At 45.4% G+C, this 21,759-nt stretch overlaps 1 protein-coding gene and 1 non-coding gene across 2 annotated transcripts; both read left to right on the top strand.

The window, feature by feature from the left end:
- Nucleotides 1-2,343: 2,343 nt before the first annotated feature.
- Nucleotides 2,344-15,509, top strand: LOC132569922 (C-type lectin domain family 5 member A-like). The gene is made up of 7 exons (XM_060236357.1): nucleotides 2,344-2,469; nucleotides 3,804-3,892; nucleotides 6,010-6,066; nucleotides 7,170-7,238; nucleotides 7,989-8,131; nucleotides 10,831-10,943; nucleotides 15,280-15,509. The coding sequence occupies exons 2-7, from the start codon at nucleotides 3,814-3,816 to the stop codon at nucleotides 15,395-15,397; spliced, it is 579 nt and encodes a 192-aa protein (XP_060092340.1). The 5' UTR covers nucleotides 2,344-2,469; nucleotides 3,804-3,813; the 3' UTR covers nucleotides 15,398-15,509.
- Nucleotides 13,614-13,680, top strand: TRNAN-AUU (transfer RNA asparagine (anticodon AUU)). The gene has a single exon. It is a non-coding gene; the product is annotated as a tRNA-Asn (tRNA).
- Nucleotides 15,510-21,759: the final 6,250 nt, after the last annotated feature.

Genomic DNA, 21,759 nt, shown 5'->3' with positions numbered 1-21,759 from the left:
TCGTTATGGGTCTGGATAATGCCCGGGGTGGGTACCTCACAAGCATATGCCAATACTTTCAGTTCTTCACAGTAGAAGAAAGTTAGGTAATAGCCAGGGGTCATTTTGTAGAAAAATAGGTGGTGGAGCTCATCAAGGGATTGTTATGCAGCTGCACATACTATTCAATGGACAAGGAAGTGGAACTCTCAAAAGGAGGAGGAGGAACTCTCAGAAAGGTTCAGGAGCTGCACTCCTGTGAGCTCCCACTGAATCCGAGGCCTGCTAATAACAATAATAATGGCAATATTACTGATAATACCAAACTGCTTGCCAGATTTCTTATGGGGAATCCCAAGATACTATAGAAGAAAGAAGAAGAAGAAGATATTGGATTTATACCCTGCCCTCCACTCTGAATCTCAGAGTGTCTGAGCGGCTTACAATGTCCTCTACCTTCCTTCCCCACAACAGACACCCTGTGAGGTAAGTGGATCTGAGACGCAGGAATCATCTCGCCGACGCAGGAATCCGGGGGCTAGCCTTACAGTGGCTCTCCTCCTTCCTTGAAAATCGGGGACAAAGGGTGGCAATTGGGGGGAAGCTGTCTCAGAGACACTCACTCCATTGTGGGGTGCCTCAGGGGGTAGTTCTCTCCCCAATATTGTTTAATATCTTTATGCGCCCCCTTGCCCAGATTGCACGGAGGTATGGGCTTGGTTGTCATCAGTATGCTGATGATACCCAGCTCTATCTATTGATGGAAGGCCGGACTGGCGTTGTCCCGATAAATTTGGACCAGGCGTTACAAGCCGTGGCTGGCTGGCTCAGGCTGAGTGGGCTGAAGTTGAACCCAACGAAGACTGAGGTCCTTTGCGTGGGCCGGGACGGACCAGGAGGGGAGATCATCCTGCCGGCTTTTGACGGTGCGCCACTGATACCAGTGCGCAGGGTCAAAAGCTTGGGAGTGCTACTGGAATCCTCGCTATCAATGGAGGCCCAGATAGCTGCCACTGCGAGATCTGCCTTCTTCCATCTCAAGAGGGCGAGGCAGTTGGCTCCCTTCTTGGAACGCGACGACCTAGCAACTGTGATCCATGCAACGGTCACCTCAAGACTGGACTACTGCAATGCCCTCTACATGGGGCTCCCCTTATGTCGAACACGGAGACTTCAGGTAGTGCAGAATGCGGCGGCCAGGCTGTTAGTGGGACTACCTAGATGGGAACACGTGCGGCCTGTGCTGCGGGATCTGCATTGGCTGCCGGTCGTCTACGGTGTTCGCTATAAGGTGCTGGTTATTACCTTTAAAGCCCTATATGGTCGAGGACCTGCCTACCTCAGGGACCGCCTCTCCCTATATATTCCCCGGAGAGCACTAAGATCTAGCTCCCAAAACCTCTTACAAATCCCTGGGCCAAGAGAGGCTAGACTGAAGACAACTCGGGAGCAAGCCTTTTCAGCAATGGCCCCTCGTTGGTGGAACCAACTCCCAGAGATGGTGCGAGCCCTGCGGGACTTGAATCAGTTCTGCAGGGCTTGCAAAACCTTTCTCTTCCAGCTCGCATTTAAATCAGGACCGGACCAAATTGATTAAACTGTTGTAACCTTAACCATCTTATGCACAACTGAAACTGACTGTATGACAGTATGTATAACTGTGATTGACAGTAGATATAGCACCTGTTTTATTTATTTTAACTAATTTATGTAATTGAACCGTACTTAAATCATTGTTTATTTGTTTTAACTAAATCATGGCACGCCATGTCTGTGAGCCGCCCTGAGCCCGCCTTTGGCGGGGGAGGGCGGGATATAAGAATAAAAACTAACTAACTAACTAACTAACTGAGAGAGCTATGACTTATATCCCGCCCTAGTCTCAGAGCAGTCACAATCTCCTTTAACCTCCCCCCCCCCCAAAAAAAACCCCAGACACCCTGTGAGGTAGATTGGACTGAGAGAGCTTTGACAGAAACTTTCCTTTCAAGGACAGCTCTGCAAGAACTATGGCTGACTCAAGGCCATTCCAGCAGCTGCAAGTGGAGGAGTGGGGAATCAAACCTGGTTCTCCCAGATAAGAGTCCGCGCACTTAACCAGTACACCAAACTGGGCCTCAAGTGTTAAATATTAACAACCTGATATCTTATTTCACTTTTCTTGATTCAAGATCATGAAAACAGATTTGCTCTATTTTGAAGAAGTATGAAAAACTTTCTCATTTAGCTCTACCAATGTACAAACCGTACACGGAACAGTGTTTCGTGACATAGTGCTGTGTATTTCACAAGCTGGAATGGTTCCAAGAATCTTTCGTAATGAGTGTTGTGGATTATATAAAATCTATGTCTTGACACAGAGGCTGGTAAAGGAGAAGTTGTATCTGCTGCTGAGATCATCCAGCAACTGACCGTCCGCTGAGCGTGAGACGCAGCCAGCTCCTCAGCAGAGAAGGAAAGGGTGAACCAGTGAATTAGCAGCAGAGAAAGGTAATTGAGCTGTGTGTTGTCTTCCGCAGACAGGCTGAATGAAAGGGCTTTCTCCTCTCTGCAGAGACCTCTTGATAAGTAATGTTCTCATTGATTTCTGAGAGCCAGTTTGGTGTAGTGGTTAAGTGTGCAGACTCTTATCTGGGAGAACCAGGTTTGATTCCCCCACTCCTCCACTTGCAGCTGCTGGAATGGCCTTGGGTCAGCCATAGCTCTTGCAAGAGTTGTCCTTGAAAGGGTAGCTGCTGTAAGAGCTCTCTCAGTCCCACCTACCTAACAGGGTGTCTGTTTTTTTTTGGGGGGGGGGAAGGTTAAAGGAGATTGTGACTGCTCTGAGACTAGGGTGGGATATAAGTCCAATATCTTCTTCTTTTTAGGAAAAGCATGGGCAGCTTGTCTGTTGAATAAACATTGATTATTTGGGAAGAGTAATACCATGAAATCTGATAATGCTTGTGATCAGGGTTTAATTTTGATCCAGGGCCCAGCCCCCCTCCCCCCATCTTTTTTTTATAGTGCTTGGTCTCAGCTCTGAAATATGGGAGGTAGTAGGTGAGAGCTTCTGAACATGTGCAGAGTTTTTTCCTGAGTAACCCTCCACAACCTATGCACATTTAGCGGACAATTCAGTACACAATACTGGCAGTGATAGGGCGAGGGTCTGATTCGGTATTAGGCAGCTTCATGTGTGTCCATGAGTAGAATTAGTATACCTGATCTTTGTGGAATGTTTAATTGTTCAGTGCCACTGCTACCTGTAATAGCTTTCGTGTGTACCAGTGGAGACACTTGGACTAATTGGTTTTTTTTTTTTTGCATTATCAGTATTAAAATTCATCCACTTGCTAAAAATAGCAGGAATTGGTAATCTCCAGAAATCAAGGAACAAAACGAATATTGTTCTAGTGCTTCTGCTTTCAGTTTCTTGGGTGGCTGGAAGAAATGAAGGCATTTTGACATCTGCAGAAAACCTAAGTGACACAGGACAGCTTCCAATCCATCCTCCCCAAAAACATTTTCAGATGTACCCCACAACAGTCCTCTGAGGTACATCTGCTGGCACGCATTGTGGCTGTCCACCATCAGCATTATGGTTGTGCAGGTGTCCAAGAAAAGTCTCCAAAGAGAGAGAGAGAGTTAGACCTCCTGGTAAGATAAGCCTACACTCATCAGTGGTGCATCTGCCCAGATGTGAGCTGTGTGGCCCCTCCAACATTGGCAAAGCTATCGGGATTTGGCTCTGCTTTCTCTTGTCATGCAGCATCCCTCAGTGGTCCAGCAGAATCTGTCTCTGAAAGTGTTTCCACTCATGGCCCTCTATTGAACCCTTTCAGATTAGTCAACATGGGTTGGCGTTGCATGGCTCCTGGAATCATCCTCATGTTGATCAAACTTACAGGGACGTCCCTCTTTGTCATTTTCAGTGAGTATCAGCATTTGGTTGGCTGCAGTGCTGTTGCAATCTTTTCCTTATTTTTAACTAGGATCCTTTTGTTGACAGAATGAATGAATGAATGAATGAATGAATGAATGAATGAATGAATCAAGCCATATTGTCCTTTCTGGTTTTGATATATGGGTTTCTTCTCCATAGTTGAGCAATGGGAACCAGATGGAGGGCTAGTAATTCAAGAATTCAGGTACTGTTGGCTTGCAAGCAGGCCCAGTTTTAATATATCATCAGTGCAAGAGAGGAGGAGGAGGAGGAGGAGAAGAACAGCAATGATGACAACCAGGGCTTCTCCCCCCTCCTGGAAAAAGAGACATTGGAACTCTCAAGAAGGAAAGGAAGGAGAAACACACAGGTGCCCCTCATGAACTTTTAAACAATCTTTAAGAATTTTGTTTCCACAAAGAGGTTCTGGAACTCCGTTCTGCTGCATTTCCCCAGGGAAAAAACGATAACACCTAGAAGTGGCTCCAAAACAGGCACAAAGGAAGAAATGCAAAGACTCATTCTAGCTGCACAAGAACAGGCACTTGAAATGAAAGTATGAAAGCCAAGATTCAGAAGACCCGTGATAACAACAAATGTGGACTTTGCAAGACAAAGGAAGAACAGTCGACCACATGGACAGTGCCTGCAGTAAAATTGCTCAGACTTACTATAAAAAAAGAGCCCCGTGGTACAGAGTGGTAAAGCTGCAGTACTGCAGTCCTAAGCTCTGCTCACGACCTGAGTTCGATCCCGGAGGAAGCTGGGTTCAGGTAGCCAGCTCGAGGTTGACTCAGCCTTCCTCCTTCCAAGGTCGGTAAAATGAGTACCCAGCTTGCTGGGGCGAAAGTGCAGAGGACTGGGGAAGGCAATGGCAAACCACCCTGTAAAAAGTCTGCCGTGAAAACATTGTGAAAGCAATGTCACCTCAGAGTCGGAAACGACTGGTGCTTGCACAGTGGAGTACCTTTACCTTTTTTTTTTAAACTATAAAGAATGTTATGAGAGAGTTGCAGTGTTGCACTGGAATCTTCTGACTGCAAAGAGCTAACAACCTGTATTGTAACACCCCCATTATAAAAAAATGAGAAATAGGGTCTGGATCACTGCTACTGCAATCCCAGGAGACAGCAAAATAGAAAAGAAAGAACAGGAGAAGACCACCAAATCCCAAGACCCGTGGATAGAGTTAGTGCACTTCTAGGAGAAAAAGGTTATCATCATTATTCCAGTTGTCATTGGAGTCCTTGGAGTAGTAGGTAGAAGTCTCAAGAAACTTCTGGGCATTCTGGGCATTGAGGAAAAGGACAGTGACTCAGTAGTAGAGCATCTGCTTGATAAGCAGAAGGTTCCAAGTCCAATCCTCGGCATCTCCAACTAAAAAGGGTCCAGGCAAATCGGCGTGAAAAACCTCAGCTTGAGACCCTGGAGAACTGCTGCCAGTCTGAGTAGACAATACTGACTTTGATGGACTAAGGGTCTGATTCAGTATAAGGCAGCTTCATATGTTAATATATGAAATAACATCAGCTCTGCTCCCGAAGACAGTATTGCTTGGAACAGCAAGAATCCTGTGAAGAAATATCTACAATTCCTAAGAACTTGGCTAGATTTCAAATTGTAGAACACCATCTACCAGTTGAATATCTTGTCTGTGACAATTCATCAATTCATGAATCTCCCAGAGCTGGCAACCCTAGGGAGAGGATATCTAATGTTTTCTACCCCATGTAGTTTCTATCCCACCCCTGTCGCAAGGGGAAGGAAAACAGACAACTCCCGTGTCTTTGCCTGGCCTTCTTCTCCCAAGGTTGTTGTAAACGAGGCTGGGATCCGTATATTTATCCACAAAGATCCTCTGATTTAGCTGCCAGAGGCTTGGATAAAATAATTCCGTTTAAAATCAAAGCAGGCACCTTGAACTAGCAGGAATTTCCCTAGATGCTCTCACATGTGAGAAACCCATCTACTAGACTGCTCCAAAGAGCACACTGATTACAGGTCTTTTGTCCAAAGCCTCCAGAAGCTCCATCTAGGGTTGCCAGTTCCAGTGGCAACATCTGGCACTGCTCATCAGACACCATTTTAAATGTTCCTCTTTTCAGTTCCACAGATCTTCCCCAGAGGGAACTTCAGTTTTGTTCCTGAGGAGAATTTTACAGGTAACATTGAGGAGGCACTAATATCTAACTTTCTGGGCTGGGCAAGTCATTCATATATGTTTCTGCTAAAAGGAAATTATATTATTTGGAACTCTGCTGAAACAGCTCGTGTTTTTGGCAAAAAAAATCTGAAGAGCTGAAAATACTTTCTTTTCAAATTATGTTTAATGCATCTTGAGGAAGAATCATCATTACTTTACCCTGACTGGTTCTCACCAATTGACTTAATTTACAAATCAGTGAGGTCCTCATGTAGCTACATCAGATTGCCTACATTGAGCTGTGATGTATAACCATTCACTGTATGATCCTAAACTTGCTGGATTCACCCATGTAATTATTAATCCCCAAACTTGCTGGATTCACCCATGTAATTATTAATCCCCAAAATGTAATCTAGGAAATGTTCTCAGTTGCTCTCACTTGCCCTGCATGACATCATCACATAGCTAGCTGTGACTGACTGCATAGCTTTAAGATGTCATCCTATTTGTTCCATGATTCCTGATTGGCTGTGATCACCTATGTGGATGATCCAGGAAGACAAAGGAAGCAGCAGTCAATAGAAAAAAGAAGCAGGGACTGCTGTGACAGGTGAAAAGGATCCATAGTCACATAATCAAAATGGTGGGGGGATTGTATAAAATAACAACCCAGATTGCTGTTTTCTGCATTCAAATGGCAAAATGGAAGAAGAAGAAGATATTGGATTTATATCCCGCTCTCCACTCCAAAGAGTCTCAGAGCAGCTCACAGTCTCTTTTACCTTCCTCCCCCACAACAGACACCCTGTGAGGTGGGTTGGGCTGGAGAGGGCTGTCACAGCAGCTGCCCTTTCAAGGACAACCTCTGCTAGAGCTATGGCTGACCCAAAGCCATGCTAGCAGGCGCAAGTGCAGGAGTGGGGAATCAAACCTGGTTCTCCCAGATAAGAGTCCGCACACTTAACCACTACACCAAACTGGCTCTCTGGAAGAACACGCAGCACGGTCCTACAGAAAGCCAAACAGATTTGATGACCTGTTTCTTTTCACCATAAAGCCAATGTTATAGTGAAATTTTTCAAAATGAATGTAAAGGACCAGTAAAATGTTAATTTTCAGTTCTACAGATCATCCAGAGTACACCTGAAAGCCACACGACAACTCCTTCCACGAGACTCACAACAGCAGGTAACATACCATTTAGTTACACTGAAGTAAAGAAAACCAAATGCTGGACCGAGGTCTAGCTTTAATGCCAGTAGTAAACTTGTATCTGAGGTGTACTGTTTCAAAGTGTAGATGACTGGGGAAGGCAATGGCAAACCACCCTGTAAAAAAGTCTGCCATGAAAACGTCATGATGCGATGTCACCACAGTCGGAAACAACTGGTGCTTGCACAGGGGACTACCCTTACTTTTTTATTTCAAATGGCAGGTAAGAGGCTCATACGATTCAGTCATCCTCCATGGGGGAAAAAATCCTCACTTATAGAAAACTGGCATGTCAAGGAAAAAGCTAGCCTAAAACCCTTCCTTCTGTCATGTAGTTTTTCTATGGCAAGGGAACTTTGGTGTGGTATGGGCAGCTTGAGAACTTCAGGTATCAGCTACTACCAATGTTCCCTCTAAGTTGTGTAGTCTTGTGCGCGAAAATTCTACTTTGTGAGCTACTGGCATTCAAGTTGTGAGCTACTGACATTAAAGTTGTGAGCTACTGCAAAAAATTAGTTTGCTCTAGGGCCATTTTTCCTGAGACAAAAATGTGTGAGCCAGAGCTAAAACATTGTGAGCTAGCTCACACTAACTCGGTTTAGAGGGAACACTGGCTACTACACATCTGAACAAAGGTAGTTCTAATCAGGGGTTTTGTGTTGCACTTCTCCAACCTCGGGATTTTCTTTTTTAAGCATGCCTCCTTCTTTCTGTCTCCTGCTACAGTCTTGGTTCCAGAGCTAAGGTGGGAACCCTATGGAAGCAATTCATATGGGTTTTCAGAATCCATGCTTGAATGGAGTTCCAGCTACTCAGAATGTGATGCCTTGTACTCAAATCTGGTGATCATCAATGATGAAAAAGAAATGGTAAGAAGATTGTGCCTTGGGAATTTGGTTCCATCTTCCAGGCGGGGTTTGGAGGTCGCCTGGAATTACAACTGATTTCCAGTTTTTCAGGGTGGGGAGAGAAGATTGCTTTGGAGGGTTTTAGTCTATGGCATGATAACTCTACTGAGGTCCCTCCCCAGGCTTCACCTCTAAATCTCCAAGAATTTCCCAACTCAGAACTGGCAACCTTATTGGGAACAGAGATGCTTTTGAAGGCCTCTGAAGGGCCCTTCTAAGATTCTTTATGAGAAGTTCATTCACACCCCATCACCCATTTAAACCTTTACAGCCAGCCCGTTGAAAGAATATGCCAAATGCCAGGATTACCAAGAAAGTGCAGTTTGGTATAGTGGTCAAGTGCGTGGACTCTTATCTGGGAGAACCGGCTTTGATTCCCCACTCCTCCACTTGCACCTGCTGGCACGGCCTTGGGTCAGCCATAGTCCTTGCAGAGGTTGTCCTTGAAAGGGCAGGTTTGGGAGAGCTCTCTCAGCCCCACCTACTTCACAGGGTGTTTGTTGTGGGGGAGGAATGTAAAGGAGATTGTGAGCTGCTCTGAGACTCTGAGATTCAGAGTGTAGGGTGGGATATAATCCAATGTCGTTGTCGTCGTCTCCTTCTCCAGTTGGGTGTAGTGGTTAAGTGTGCGGACTCTTATCTGGAAGAACCCGGTTTGATTCCCCACTCTTCCACTTGCACCTGCTAGCATGGCCTTGGGTCAGCCATAGCTCTGGCAGAGGTTGTCCTTGAAAGGGCAGCTGCTGTGAGAGCCCTCTCCAGCCCCACCCACCTCACAGGGTGTCTGTTGTGGGGGAGGAAGGTAAAGGAGATTGTGAGCCGCTCTGAGACTCTTCGGAGTGGAGGGTGGGATATAAATCCAATATCATCATCTTCTTCTTCTTCTTCTTCTTCTTCTTCTTCTTCTTCTTCTTCTTCTTCTTCTTCTTCTTCTTCTTCTTCTTCTTCTTCTTCTCCTCCTCCTCCTCCTCCTCCTCCTCCTCCTCCTCGTCCTGCTCCTCTCTTTTTTGGGGGAGGGGGGCTTTCATCCACCCTTTTCCCCATTCTGACACATTACTTCACTTTTTAAAAACAGTTCTACTTTTTTGCCGACTATTCTTCCTGGCTGGAACAAATGCTTTATCACTCACAGAACTATCAGGTTGCTGTGAGGCTATTAGCTACCTCCAGAAACGCCATCCTTGTGGCCAAGCAATAATGGAAACTTTACCCCATTTCCTATTTCGTTGCCATCTGTAGCCAATTTCTTACTGCCTCTACGGAGCTGGTGTCTTGCTGCTCACTTGAGATCCATCTTCCATATCTTTCTGCTGTAAGTCTGGCCATAGCAAAGTTTTTATTCCATGCTCTTAGAATCAGGCAGGTATGTGTTAAAGATAATAACACTGAGCTCAAGTATGAGGGGGACCAGGGGTCGTTTTGTAGAAAAATAGGTGGTGGAGCTCATCCAGGGATTGTTTTGCAGCTGCACATGCTGTTCAATGGAGAAGGAGGTGGAACTCTCAGAAGGAGGAGGTAGAACTCTCAGAAAGGTTCAGGGGCTATGCTCCTGTGAGTTCCTACTGAATCTGAGGCCTGAGTGGGACTATAGATTTGATTTATTTCACCAAGGAGCCTTGGGCCACATAGATGTAGTGATGCCAATCCCCAGGTGGGGGAAGGGGATCCTCCGTTTTGGAGGCCCTCCCCCCATTTCAAAGTTATCAGAAAGTGGGGGGGGGGGAGGAAATGTCTGCCGGGCAATTCATTATTCCCTATGGAGACCGATTCCCATAGGGTATAGTGGAGAATTGATCCACAGGTATCTGGGGCTCGGGGGCTGTTTTTTAAGGTAGAGGCACCAGACTTTCAGCATAGCATCCGTTGCCTCTCCTCAAAAGACCCTCCAAGTTTCAAAAGGATTGGACCAAGGGGCCCTATTCTGTGAGCCCCAAAAGAAAGCACCCTTACCCTTCATTATTTCCAAATGGAGGGAAGGCATTTAAAAGGTGTGTGGGCCCTTTAAACATGATGGCCAGAACTTGCTTTGGAATTCAGTTATGTTTGTCACACCCTTGCTCCTGGCTCTGCCCCGATGTCTCTTGGCTCCACCCCCAAAGTCCCCAGATATATCTTGAATTGGAATAGCAACCTCACATAGATATTCTGATTTTGGCACGGGAACAGGAGAGCTTAGGGGACGGGGAGGTTGTGGGGGGAAGCTGTCATCCTGCGAATGAGGGGAGAGTGCATGAATACGCAGAGGAATGCTGCAGAAAGTCAGCATTCCTCTTTGGCCTTAAAGCTGCTTGAAAGTAGGCTAGCAAGGAATCACAAAGATCAGGCACAGAAATGCAAGGGTGGGCACTAAGAGCTAAGCAGGAGTGATTTCCAAGTCAGGAGGTGGGAACTGGTAGGTGTGGGTGGGTTGCCACCCTCCAGGTGGGGTCTGGTGGTCTCCCAGAATTGCAAGTAATCTCCGGACTACAGAGATAGTTCCCTGGAGAAGATGGCAGCTTTGGAGGGCTCTATACCTGGGGAAAGCTGAGGCTGGAACCAACCCAATAGTTCCATTTGTCCACCTTGCCTCTACTGCCAATCAATTTCCAAGGATGACCTTGAATTCTAGAATTAATTTATCCATGAATAATTCTCCACTTCTTTCCTCCTTTTCTTGCTAGGACTTTCTTCAAAACCGAACAGGAAATGCTAACTATTTCATTGGACTAGAATACCCAGATGACGGCAGCAATAAATGGCTTTGGTGGGACGGCACAGAACCCAGAGGAGATTTGTATGTAGAATCTTTTTTCTTACCCTTCCCAGCACTACATCCCACACTGGGACCAATTTCCCACTCGCCTTATGCCGCTCTCACGTTCCTCCTCTCTGCGGTGGTTCCGTTGGATTTCACACTGGGGCTGCAACTAGCTTCACCTTTTTCACACAGCAAACAGAAACTGGTTTTTAGAGGTTTCTGCTTGCTGTGCAAAAAAGCCAAAGCTAGTTGCAGCCCCAGGGCAGATAGTGTGAAATCTGACGGAACCCCCGTAGAGAAGAGGAGCACAAGAGCAGCATAAGGCGAGTGGGAAACCGATCTCTATCTCTCCCCCAAGGGACATCAGAGATTTGTTCTAAGGGGCTATTTAAAATGGCTGTCAAGTCACAACTGACTTGTGGTGACCCTGTGGGCTTTTCAAGGCAAGATACATTCAGAGGTGGCTTGCCATTGCCTGCCTCTGCATAATTATCCTGGTATTCCTTACTGGTCTCTCATCCAGATGCTGACCCTGCTTATTTTCCAGGTTGGGCTATCATGGGCTGTCTGGGTCAGGTATCTAGAGGATATAGTGCTGGAAAATCTTCCGATCGAGATATGTCGCTTGACCTGACAAGAACATAAGAGAAGCCATGTTGGATCAGGCCAATGGCCCATCCAGTCCAACACGCTGTGTCACCCAGTGGCCAAAAAACCCAGGTGCCATCAGGAGGTTCACGTGGGGCCAGAACACTAGAAGCCCTTCCACTGTGCCTCCCCCAAGCACCAAGAATACAGAGCATCACTGCCCCAGACAGAGAGTTCCAACAATAAGCTGTGGCTAATAGCCACTGATGGACCTCTGATCCATATGCTTTTCCAATTCCCTCTTGAAGCTGTCAATGAAGACAGAGCTCCTCTACCTTTAATAGTTGGGCAGGAGAGATGATTTCAGCAAGTGCAGCTTCTCACGGGTAACTGAAAAGCTGCATCTTCCAAAAACTCATCTTCCACATGCCCCCCCAAATATAGCACCTCTTTCAACAATTTAAAGATTAAAAATAGGGAGAGATTTAGGGGTACCAGGTGCGAAAGCTGAAACCTAAGTATTTGTGATAGCTGCAGATTTCTCCCCTTGCAAAAAAGGGAGAGGGAAACACATGAAGGGAGAGGGAAACACATGAACTGAATCAGACTTTTGGTCCATTAAGGTTGAGGCAGGATTTGCTTTTGTACTCCTCAGTAACCCAAACAACTCCAGGAACTGACACAGGTAAACTTTATTACACTTAAGTTTCTACTCCAAACAGAAGGCTGAAGATAGATAAGCAGAACGGCAAAATAACAGATAACATTAGCACAGTTTCCAGATACAGTTAGAAGGTTATGCATTTAGAATTCAGATGACCTTTACCCAGTTCTTATAGTCAAACTTACTCAATTTTATAATCTAATAACTGCTAAAGAATTAATTATAGGAAAGTGTAAATCCCATTTTATATTAGAGCTATATTCTATGTTTGAGGCCTCAAACAGGAGATGTTAGATTCATGGCTTGAAATTAACAAGGGTTGTTAATTTCATGGCTTGACCAGCATAGAGACTCCCTGTCTCTCATGCAGGCAGCCACTTTTGCTCAAAATCCCAGGGTTTATAAAGCATTATCCCCAGAAACTGATATCAGTATACTCTATCTTATCTGATATTATGCATTCCAGAACCACCAGCTGCATCCGCAGCTAGGCTCTCACATCTGCCATATCTATACTCCATCCCGCTCCTGCTCATACCATATAAGGCTAAGGTTCCTGCTCAGATAGTCCTTAACTTTCACCTACTTTCTACTGACCTACATTCTCAGTCTAAGCTGCTATTAGTAATATGAATGCTTGCTAGTGCTGGATAGCTTGTGGCCCCTTTTATAAAGAGCTCTTGTTGGCCAATTTCATAAAGAGGACCAACCCCAAAAGAAATTCTACCACAAAGGTCAGTGTTGTCCATTTAGACTGGCAGCAGCTCTCTGCGGTCTCTGGCAGAGGTCTTTTGCATCACCTGCTATCTGAGCCTTTTCAACTGGAGATGCTGGGATCTGGGACCTTCTGCTGGAGATCTGTTAGATCTTCAACCGGAGATCTGGGACCTTCTGTATGCCACGCTGATGCTCTGTTGCTGAGCCACAAGGATTTGATCTGTGTGAACTAAAAGGAACACTTTCCAGTCATTACGATTTTGGCACTCTGACTTCACATGACAGGACAGCATGCCATCCATGATCATCTTGAGATGCGTAGCTGCCATTTTGTATGAACTGGGAAGTAAGCATATTTTCTAGCTTCAGTATGCATAAATGCATACCCTCCAAAATCTAGGTTTCTAATCGCATGTACCAAAGCTCAAAAATATACACATTGCCTTGTGCACACAAAATGCTGACCTCGTTCAGGCAGTGGGATCCTCAAAACTGTAGTGATGGAAAAGGGCTAAAATGAGCCAAGATTTGACACCATCCCTGCGTAAGCAGGAATCCTTCATAAATACCTCCTGGAGAACTTAGAGATCAGCAACTGGAGGCCAGTAGACCAAGTCTGGCCCAATAAGTAGTGCCATCTGGCTTTCCCAGTCAACAACCTGAAAGGGAAAACAAGAGTATGTGATTGGTAGTACGGGCATTAAGGGAGGTGAGTTGTTCTTTATCAAACAACGCACGGTGGCTCAGTGGCAGAGCATCTGCTTATTAAGCAGAAGGTCCCAGGTTCAATTCCTGGCATCTCCAACTAAAAAGGGTCCAGGCAAATAGGCATGAAAAACCTCAGCTTGAGACCCTGGAGAGCTCCTGCCAATCTGAGTAGACAATACTGACTTTGATGGACTGAGAGTCTGATTCAGTAGAAGGCAGCTTCATATGTTCCATGTAACTCAGCCACTCATGCTATTCTCAAACAATAGGTGAAGTTAGTAAGAGCTGATAGCAGGAAGCCAGTGAAAAATAGAGATTTTAGGGGAGGGATGGTGACTCAGTGGTAGAACATCTGCTTGGAAAGCAGAAGGTCCCAGGTTCAATCCTTGGCATTTCCAACTAAAAAGGGTCCAGACAAATAGGCATGAAAAACCTCAGCTTGAGACCCTGGGGAGCTCCTGCCAATCTGAGTAGACAATACTGACTTTGATGGACTGAGAGTCTGATTTAGTAGAAGGCAGCTTCATATGTTCCATGTAACTCAGCCACTCATGCTATTCTCAAACAATAGGTGAAGTTAGTAAGAGCTGATAGCAGGAAGCCAGTGAAAAATAGAGATTTTAGGGGAGGGATGGTGACTCAGTGGTAGAACATCTGCTTGGAAAGCAGAAGGTCCCAGGTTCAATCCTTGGCATTTCCAACTAAAAAGGGTCCAGGCAAACAGGCGTGAAAAACATCAGCTTGAGACCCTGGAGAGCCGCAGCCAGTCTGAGTAGACAATACTGACTTTGATGGACTGAGGGTCCGATTCAGTATAAGGCAGCTTCATATGTTCATATGTTCAAATTGTCCCTCTAACAAAACTAGATGCCAGCCTTTGCTCAGGCTAGGGACTTTTGTACATTCCCATTTTCCTTGCTTATATGTTTTGGCTTTTTAATGTTCCTCATGTGTTTTGCTTCCTCTGCTGACTGATTCGGGATTACAACAGTTTATGTCCAGCATAAACACCTGCTGTTTAAATCTGCAGGGAGATTTGCTGGATGTAAGCATGTATAATACAGAATTGGCCACTAGAGGGAGCAAAACATGTGGAACAGATCCCCCCACCAAAAAACCCCAGGAACTTGCAAGTGAGGAAAATGAGACTCTGGAAGAGCGCTAGGTGTCAAGCACTGATATTTCTCAATAACAGAGTTCTTTTTTTTAAAATCAAAAGATAGGTTTATTGTAAAAAACTCAGGACACAAGCCTTGGTAGTAATGGGGTACAAACAGTTACCCAGTTGCTATATAGGATGACATCAAAGGTTACATTACAGATGCATACTTGAGTCACGGGTTCTAAGGTTACTAAGCAACTATCTATTTTATTACTAAGGAATTTTAGGCTATTGGAAACATCAGACCTTCTCACACTACCCTGTGAAGAGATAAGAGTTGTCTGTGTGAAACCGGAGTGGGGGGGAAGGCGGCTTGGAGGTACCGATGGTCAGCGTATAGTATAAACATCCCAGGGCTAGATGTTTTCACTACGTGCCCTCTGGGTTGTAAATAATGGGGGAGAGCTGGAGAGCTGATGACATGCTCTCTACATAGTAAAATGTGGTTCAGAAATGAGCGTGCTTGACACTAGGCCATTCATAGCAGTCGGCCCTCACCTTCTTAATGGTTCTTTCGTTGTCTATTCATGCAGATTTATTATGAGACCAAATGAAGTGGACAAACAGTGTGCAACTCTCAGAGGCAGAGAAGTGAGTCCGGTTTCATGCCACGAGAAAAACCGTTGGATCTGTGAGAGGAAAAATGGATAATCTGTTGGACAGAAAAAAGCCAAAGCACCAACAACAGGAGCAGCACGGACGTTCGTTCTTGACTATTAAAAGGGGAGCATCTCATGATGTTCACACTTTATTATTGCCATCATCATCGTTATTATTGTGGTTATTTATATGTTGCCATCAGTAAACACAGTGCATTTGTAGCATAAGGATAAAAGATCCCTGCCTCAAATTCCGTCTGCCTAGTCCATTTTTATCCCATCTTTCCTCAAAGGAGTTAAAAGGTAGGGCAGGCTGACTGTGAGGGACTGACCAAGGTCACCACAAGAGTTTCATGGTAGAGTGGGGATTTGAACTCATATTTCATAGATCTAGTCAAATACTCCACACCAGCAGGGCTCTTTTTCTAGCAGGAGCTCCTTTGCATATTAGGCCACGCCCCCTGATGTACCCAGTCCTCGAGCTTACAGTAGGTTATGTACTAAGAGCCTTCTAAGCTCCCAGAGGATTGGCTACATCAGGGGGCGTGGCCTAATATGCACAGGAGCTCTTCCTAGAAAAAAAGCCCTGCACACCAGTGTTTCCCAACCTGTAGGCCTGGAATCAAAAGTGGGTTGCAGGCCAACCCTCTCTAATGTCCATTCCTGCCTTTGCCATTGCTCTTTTTTTGTATTTTGGAAATCAAAATCTGACCCTGGAAAAAGTATCTTCTATGTCAGCGGAGTCAAACTCTTCTCATAGGGTATAATGGGGAATTGATCTGGAGGTTTCGGGGGCTCTGGGGGAGCTGTTTTTTGAGGTAGAGGCACCAAATTTTCAATATAGTATCTAGTGCCTCTCCCCAAAGTATCCCCCAAATTTCAAAACGATTGGACCAGGGAGTCCAATTCTATGAGCCCCAAAAGAAGGTGCCCTTATCCTTCATTATTTCCTATGGAAGGAAGACATTTAAAAAGGTGTGCTGTCCCTTTAAATGTGATGGCCAGAACTCTCTTGGAGTTCAATTATGCTTGTCACACTCTTGTTCCTGGCTCCACCCCCAAAGTCTCCTGGCTCCACCCCCAAAGTCTCCTGGCTCCACCCCCAAAGTCCCCAGATATTTCTTGAATTGGACTTGGCAACCCTAGTATAGGTCCAGGGCTTTTTTGTAGAAAAACCCCAGCAGGAACTCATTAGCATATTAGGCCACATCATCTGGGATAATCAAGTGCAAACTGAACTGTGACAGTAACTTTTCCAAGCCCTGCAGCAATTCTGGCCAGCCAGCCAGGCCCCAGGGAGGCTGCCACACAGTACATTGGGCCCTGTGATCCCTGCCTGGCCCAGGCGAGGCTGCTGCACAGTGTGGCTGGGCCCCACGATCCTCACTGGCCAGCCTGGCCCCAGAGAGGCTCCCACATAGCTTGGTTCAGCCCAGCAAACCCTGAGGGCCACACCAAGTGACCTCAAGGGCCGCATACGGCCCTCGGGACGGAGGTTCCCCACCCCTGCTGTAAAAGATACAGATAAAAACAATTAAAGATATTATTTTAAACTTAAAATACAAACATGCTTAAAACTCTTGTGATATTTTGTTTAAAATGGAAAAGTGGGGGAATTAGGGTTAGCCAGGAGACATTAGGGGTGGAGCCATAAGCAAAGTGACAAGCACAATCGAACTTCAAAGGGAGTTCTGGCCATCACATTTAAGGGGACCGCATATCTTTTTAATGCCTTCCCTACATTAGAAATAATGAACGATGGGGGCACCTTCTTTTGGGGCTCATAGAATTGGACCTCCTGGTCCAATTTTTTTGAAACTTGGAGAGCATTTTGAGGATGCTACGCTGAAAATCTGGTACCCCTACCTCAAAAAACCGCCCCTCCAGAGCCCCAGATACCCCGGGATTAATTCTCCATTGTACCCTATGGGCCAGCAGACATTTCCGCCCCACCCCCCGTTCTGATGACCCTGAAGCTTTGGAGGGCCTCCAAACCGGGGATCCCCTGCCCACACCTGGACACTGTGTACCCACATTTGAGAATCATGGTAAAAATGGACAGGGGAAACAAAGCATAAAGCTGCCATGATATTCAACCTCCAAAAAATTTCCTCTCCCCTGCTGCTTTCTGATAACTCTGGAGCGGGGGGAGGCCTCCAAACCGGGGGATCCCCTGCTCCCACCTGGAGATTGGCAACCCTAGAAGGAAGGCATTTAAAAGGAGCATGGTCCCTTTAAATGTGATTGCCAGAACTCCTTTTGGAGTTCAGTGGTGCTTGTCACACTCTTGTTCCTGGCTCCACCCCCCAAAGTCCCCAGATATTTCTTGAGTTGGACTTGGCAAGCCTGTCTCCAGACTATGGACTCCGTTCCCCAAGAGGAAATGACAGCTTCAGAGGATAGAATCTATAGTGAATGAATGCACCAATAACTCCCCCCCATACTGTGAAAAGCCACAAGTCCCTTGCAAGCAGGTGCTGCTTTAGCGGTACAAAACCAAGAGTTAGCACTTTGGAATAACTATATGTTCATTTTGTTAACGGAACAAATTACAACTTAGTCATAAGTATTTCAAAATGGTATGAACATTTCTGGAGTGATTTATCTCTCCCCACCCCTCATGGTACAAAACTTTCTGTGCTTTAAAAAAAAAAAGAGAGGAAGTGGCCAGGAAAAAGGGGATATTTGTGGCTTTTGTTGCATCATTGAGCACATCATCATGTCCTATTTTCTCTTGCTTGACCCTCTGAGTGGAGAAAAGTTCCAGTAACACTGTGACAGGATTCAGATGTCTTCAAATAAGAAAGTGCGAGAGAGTTATTTGATTTTTGTAACATTTTACTTATTTATCAACAGACCAGCAGAGCATAATCTAAGGTTGCCAGCTTTCAGAGGATGCCTGGAATTCTCCCGGAATTACAATAGCTCTCTGAACTACAGTGATCGATCCCCCTGAGAAAAATTGCAATTTTGGTGGCGGGGGTGGGCTCTAGGGCCTCACACCCTTACTGACCTCCCTCCCCTTCCCAAACTCTGTTCTCTGCGAGCTCTGCCTCCAAATCTGTAGGAATTTTCCAAGCTGCCGTTGGCAACAATAGGCTATAAAGCAAGTGCCTTGCAGGCAAAACTTCCCTGATCAATATGAAATCTGTGGAAGGAAGAGATGTAAAAATCATTCTTTTTTCAAGAGATTGAGCGTATGTGTCTTTTTGGGTGGGTATTTTTTGTGTGCCCTTGTCTGGAAGTCATGGTGACTTTAGGTGACCCACTAGTGGGACACGGAGGACGTTCAGGGAAGTAGCTTGATACAGCTGCCTCTGCCTCCCAGCACTGGTATTCTTTGAAGACCTTCCATCCAAGTTCTTGCCAGGGTCAGCCCTGCTTAGCTTCCAAGACGCAGGGCTTTTTTTTGTAGCTGGAACTCCTTTGCATATTAGGCCACACACCACTGATGTAGCCAATCCTCCAAGAGCTTACAAGGCTCTTAGTTCAAGGCCTAATATAAGCTCCAGGAAGATTGGCTACCTCAGGGAGGTGTGGCCTAATATGCAACAGAATTCCTGCTACAAAAAAAGCCCTGCCAAGATGTGATGAGATTGAGCTTACCTGGGCTATCCAGGTCAGTGCAAGGCATATCTGTCTTGGATCTTAGACAAAAAGACAGAGGATAAATTAAATTCAGTAAACATGTAATGTACTGAGAACCGAGACGGTTTGAAGGCAACATAGTTTTAATCAGAAGTACATCACAAGAGAGAGAGCACGCGGGCCGGGCCCCGCTTATATACATTGCCTGGTACAGCCCCCCCATCCGACCAGTCCAATCCTGGTCGGTCAAACTTCCCGCCACAGATCTTGATGGGCGGGGCCTCAGGCGAGCTCCATCCGGGGACCCCAGGGTCTCCTTTAGTCGCCATCGCCATGAGGTCTGGTTACTTATGTTCAATACATAACAAAACAATAATAGTTTGCAGGGCTGCCTACTCTGGGTTGGGAAATTCCTGGAGATTTAGAGGTGGAGCTTGGGGAGGATGGAGTTGACAAAGGTTTATGGACCTCAGCAGGGTGCAATACCAAGGAGTCCATCTTCGAAAGCTGCCATTTTCTCCAGGGGAACTGATATCTGTAGTCTGAAGATGAGTTATAATTCCTGGAGATCCCTAACAGTATTTATAAATAATCAAATGTAAAGAATCACAAAGCAACTTGGCATGCTTCACAGTGGGGACCAACTTCTTCCCTGTAAGTGTTTCATTGGTCTGAAATGAATCCTTGGTGTTTTGAGTTCTCAGTCATTTTGAAATGTTGCTCCTGAAATTCAATTCTGAAGGTTGCTTAAAAAAAATCTTATGTTCATTCTTGCTTATGTATTTAAGGCAATTAAATACCAGTTAACTACAGTCAACCCTTTTACACATTAGCTTAGTTCAGACATTGTGCAAAACCAGAGGTGGAATTCTAGCAGGAGCTCCTTTGCATATTAGGCCACACACCCCTGATGTAGCCAATCCTCCAAGAGCTTACAAGGCTCTTTTTTGTAAACTCTTGGAGGACTGGCTATATCAGGCCTAATATGCAAAGAAGCTCCTGCTAGAATTCCACCCCTGTGCAAAACCATGGTTTCTTTCAGCTAACTATACTTATTATGATTGTCTGAATGCAGGCACTCTACTGTCTATGGTTAGTCCAGGTATAACAAACTATGTCTGAAGCCAGAATTTGAAGCTGCTTTATTAACCGTGGTTAGTCTTAACTCTGTTTTGTATGATATCTGAATGCCAACATCCAGGGGCTTTTCCGCATTCACATTTCTCTTGCTTCTGTGTTCCTGCTGCTTTGGGTTCCTCCCCCCCATTTTGCATGTGTTTTGCCCTTCTAGTGGTCAGTTTGATATTATATCATAGAATCATAGAGTTGGAAGGGACCTTCAGGGGCATCTAGTCCAACCCCCTGCACAATGCAGGAAACTCACAAACATCTCCCCCTAAATTCACAGGATCTTCATTGCTGTCAGATGGCCATCTAGCCTCTGTTTAGAAACCTCCAAGGAAGGAGAGCCCACCACCTCCCGAGGAAGCCTGTTCCACTGAGGAATTGCTCTAACGGTCAGGAAGTTCTTCCTAATGTTGAGCTGGAAACTCTTCTGATTTAATTTCAACCCATTGGTTCTGGTCCTACCTTCTGGGGCCACAGAAAACAATTCCATCCCATCCTCTATATGACAGCCCTTTTAAAGTTAAACGTGGTCGTGCCGGTCTTTTGGGGCAACTCTCTATTTATACAAATAGTGAAATCAATAACGTTATGGTCACTGCTCCCAAGCGGTGCAATCACTTTTACATCTCTCACCAGAACAGCCACCTCCCCCCCCAAATTAACAGGAACACACAAACAAGGGAATGAGAATGTGGAAAAGCCCCCTGACTTAATTTTGGCCTTTTTATTTTTGGCAATGGAAACGCTACTTCTATGTGTCACCCTATTCCCTGGTTCAATTTGAATGCTAGAAATCTTTGAACCCAAAAGCTGGCAATCCTAACAGTGCAGACTGTATCATCTATAGCCAATAACATCTGATATGTGGGTAGTTGATAAGGAAAACAGCAGACAAAGGAAGCAACATAATGGAAAAATATTTATTTGACTCTGTTCTTAGGTTCCAAAAATGCACTCTGTGGGTTTGCTCTTCTCAAAAGATAATTTATTTTTTAACAAATCATTTTTTCTTCTTTGGTCTAACAACTACAAGATGAGAATTTGAGCGCAGGTCTTCTGGCTCTCAGCCCATATTTTTGAATGGGTAGGAAATGGAGGATGAGGAGGAGAATTGAGTTTATACCCCACCCTCAGGATAGTTTTTAACCTCCTTTTCTTTCCTCTTCCTACAACAGACACCCTGGGAAGTAGGTGGGGCTGAGAGAGCTCTGAGAGAATTATAACTGACCCAAGGTAACTCAGCTGGTGCATGTGGAGAAGTGCAGAATCAAACCCAAATTAGAGTCTGTCACCCAAATTCTCCAAATTAGAGTCTGTCACTCTTAACACTACACCAAACTGGCTCTTAGGTGGAGAAGCCAGAAATTATGGAAAGACAGGAGACACCTAATTCAGTCATCCTGGATTTTAATGTTTGTCTGCCTGGTATTCATTTCTGAAGATCAGGGCTTTTTTTGTAGCAGGAAATCCTTTGCTTATTAGGCCACACATCCCTGATGTAGCCAATTCTTCTGGAACGTACAGGGCTGTTAGTACAGGGCCTACTGTAAGCTCCAGGAGGATTGGCTACATCAGGAAGGAAAGGAAAATTCCCCTGTGCAAGCGCCAGTCATTTGCGACTCTGGGGTGATGTTGCTTTCACAACTTTTTCATGGCAGACTTTTTACGGGGTGGTTTGCCATTGCCTTCCCCAGTCAT

Source organism: Heteronotia binoei, chromosome 4 (assembly GCF_032191835.1).
Source record: "Heteronotia binoei isolate CCM8104 ecotype False Entrance Well chromosome 4, APGP_CSIRO_Hbin_v1, whole genome shotgun sequence".
Classification (NCBI taxonomy): domain Eukaryota; kingdom Metazoa; phylum Chordata; class Lepidosauria; order Squamata; family Gekkonidae; genus Heteronotia; species Heteronotia binoei.
Note: the sequence above shows the minus strand (reverse complement) of the source record. Positions and strands in the feature narration are given on the sequence as shown.

What these genes read in the sequence shown, in the direction of transcription:
- LOC132569922 (XM_060236357.1), top strand. Translation starts at nt 3,814, where the DNA reads ATGGGTTGGCGTTGCATGGCTCCTGGAATCATCCTCATGTTGATCAAA. An exon ending in TCCTGAGGAGAATTTTACAG is followed by an intron (nt 6,067 to 7,169) that starts GTAACATTGAGG and finishes GTTAATTTTCAG; the next exon opens with TTCTACAGATCATCCAGAGT. An exon ending in ACAGAACCCAGAGGAGATTT is followed by an intron (nt 10,944 to 15,279) that starts GTATGTAGAATC and finishes CTATTCATGCAG; the next exon opens with ATTTATTATGAGACCAAATG.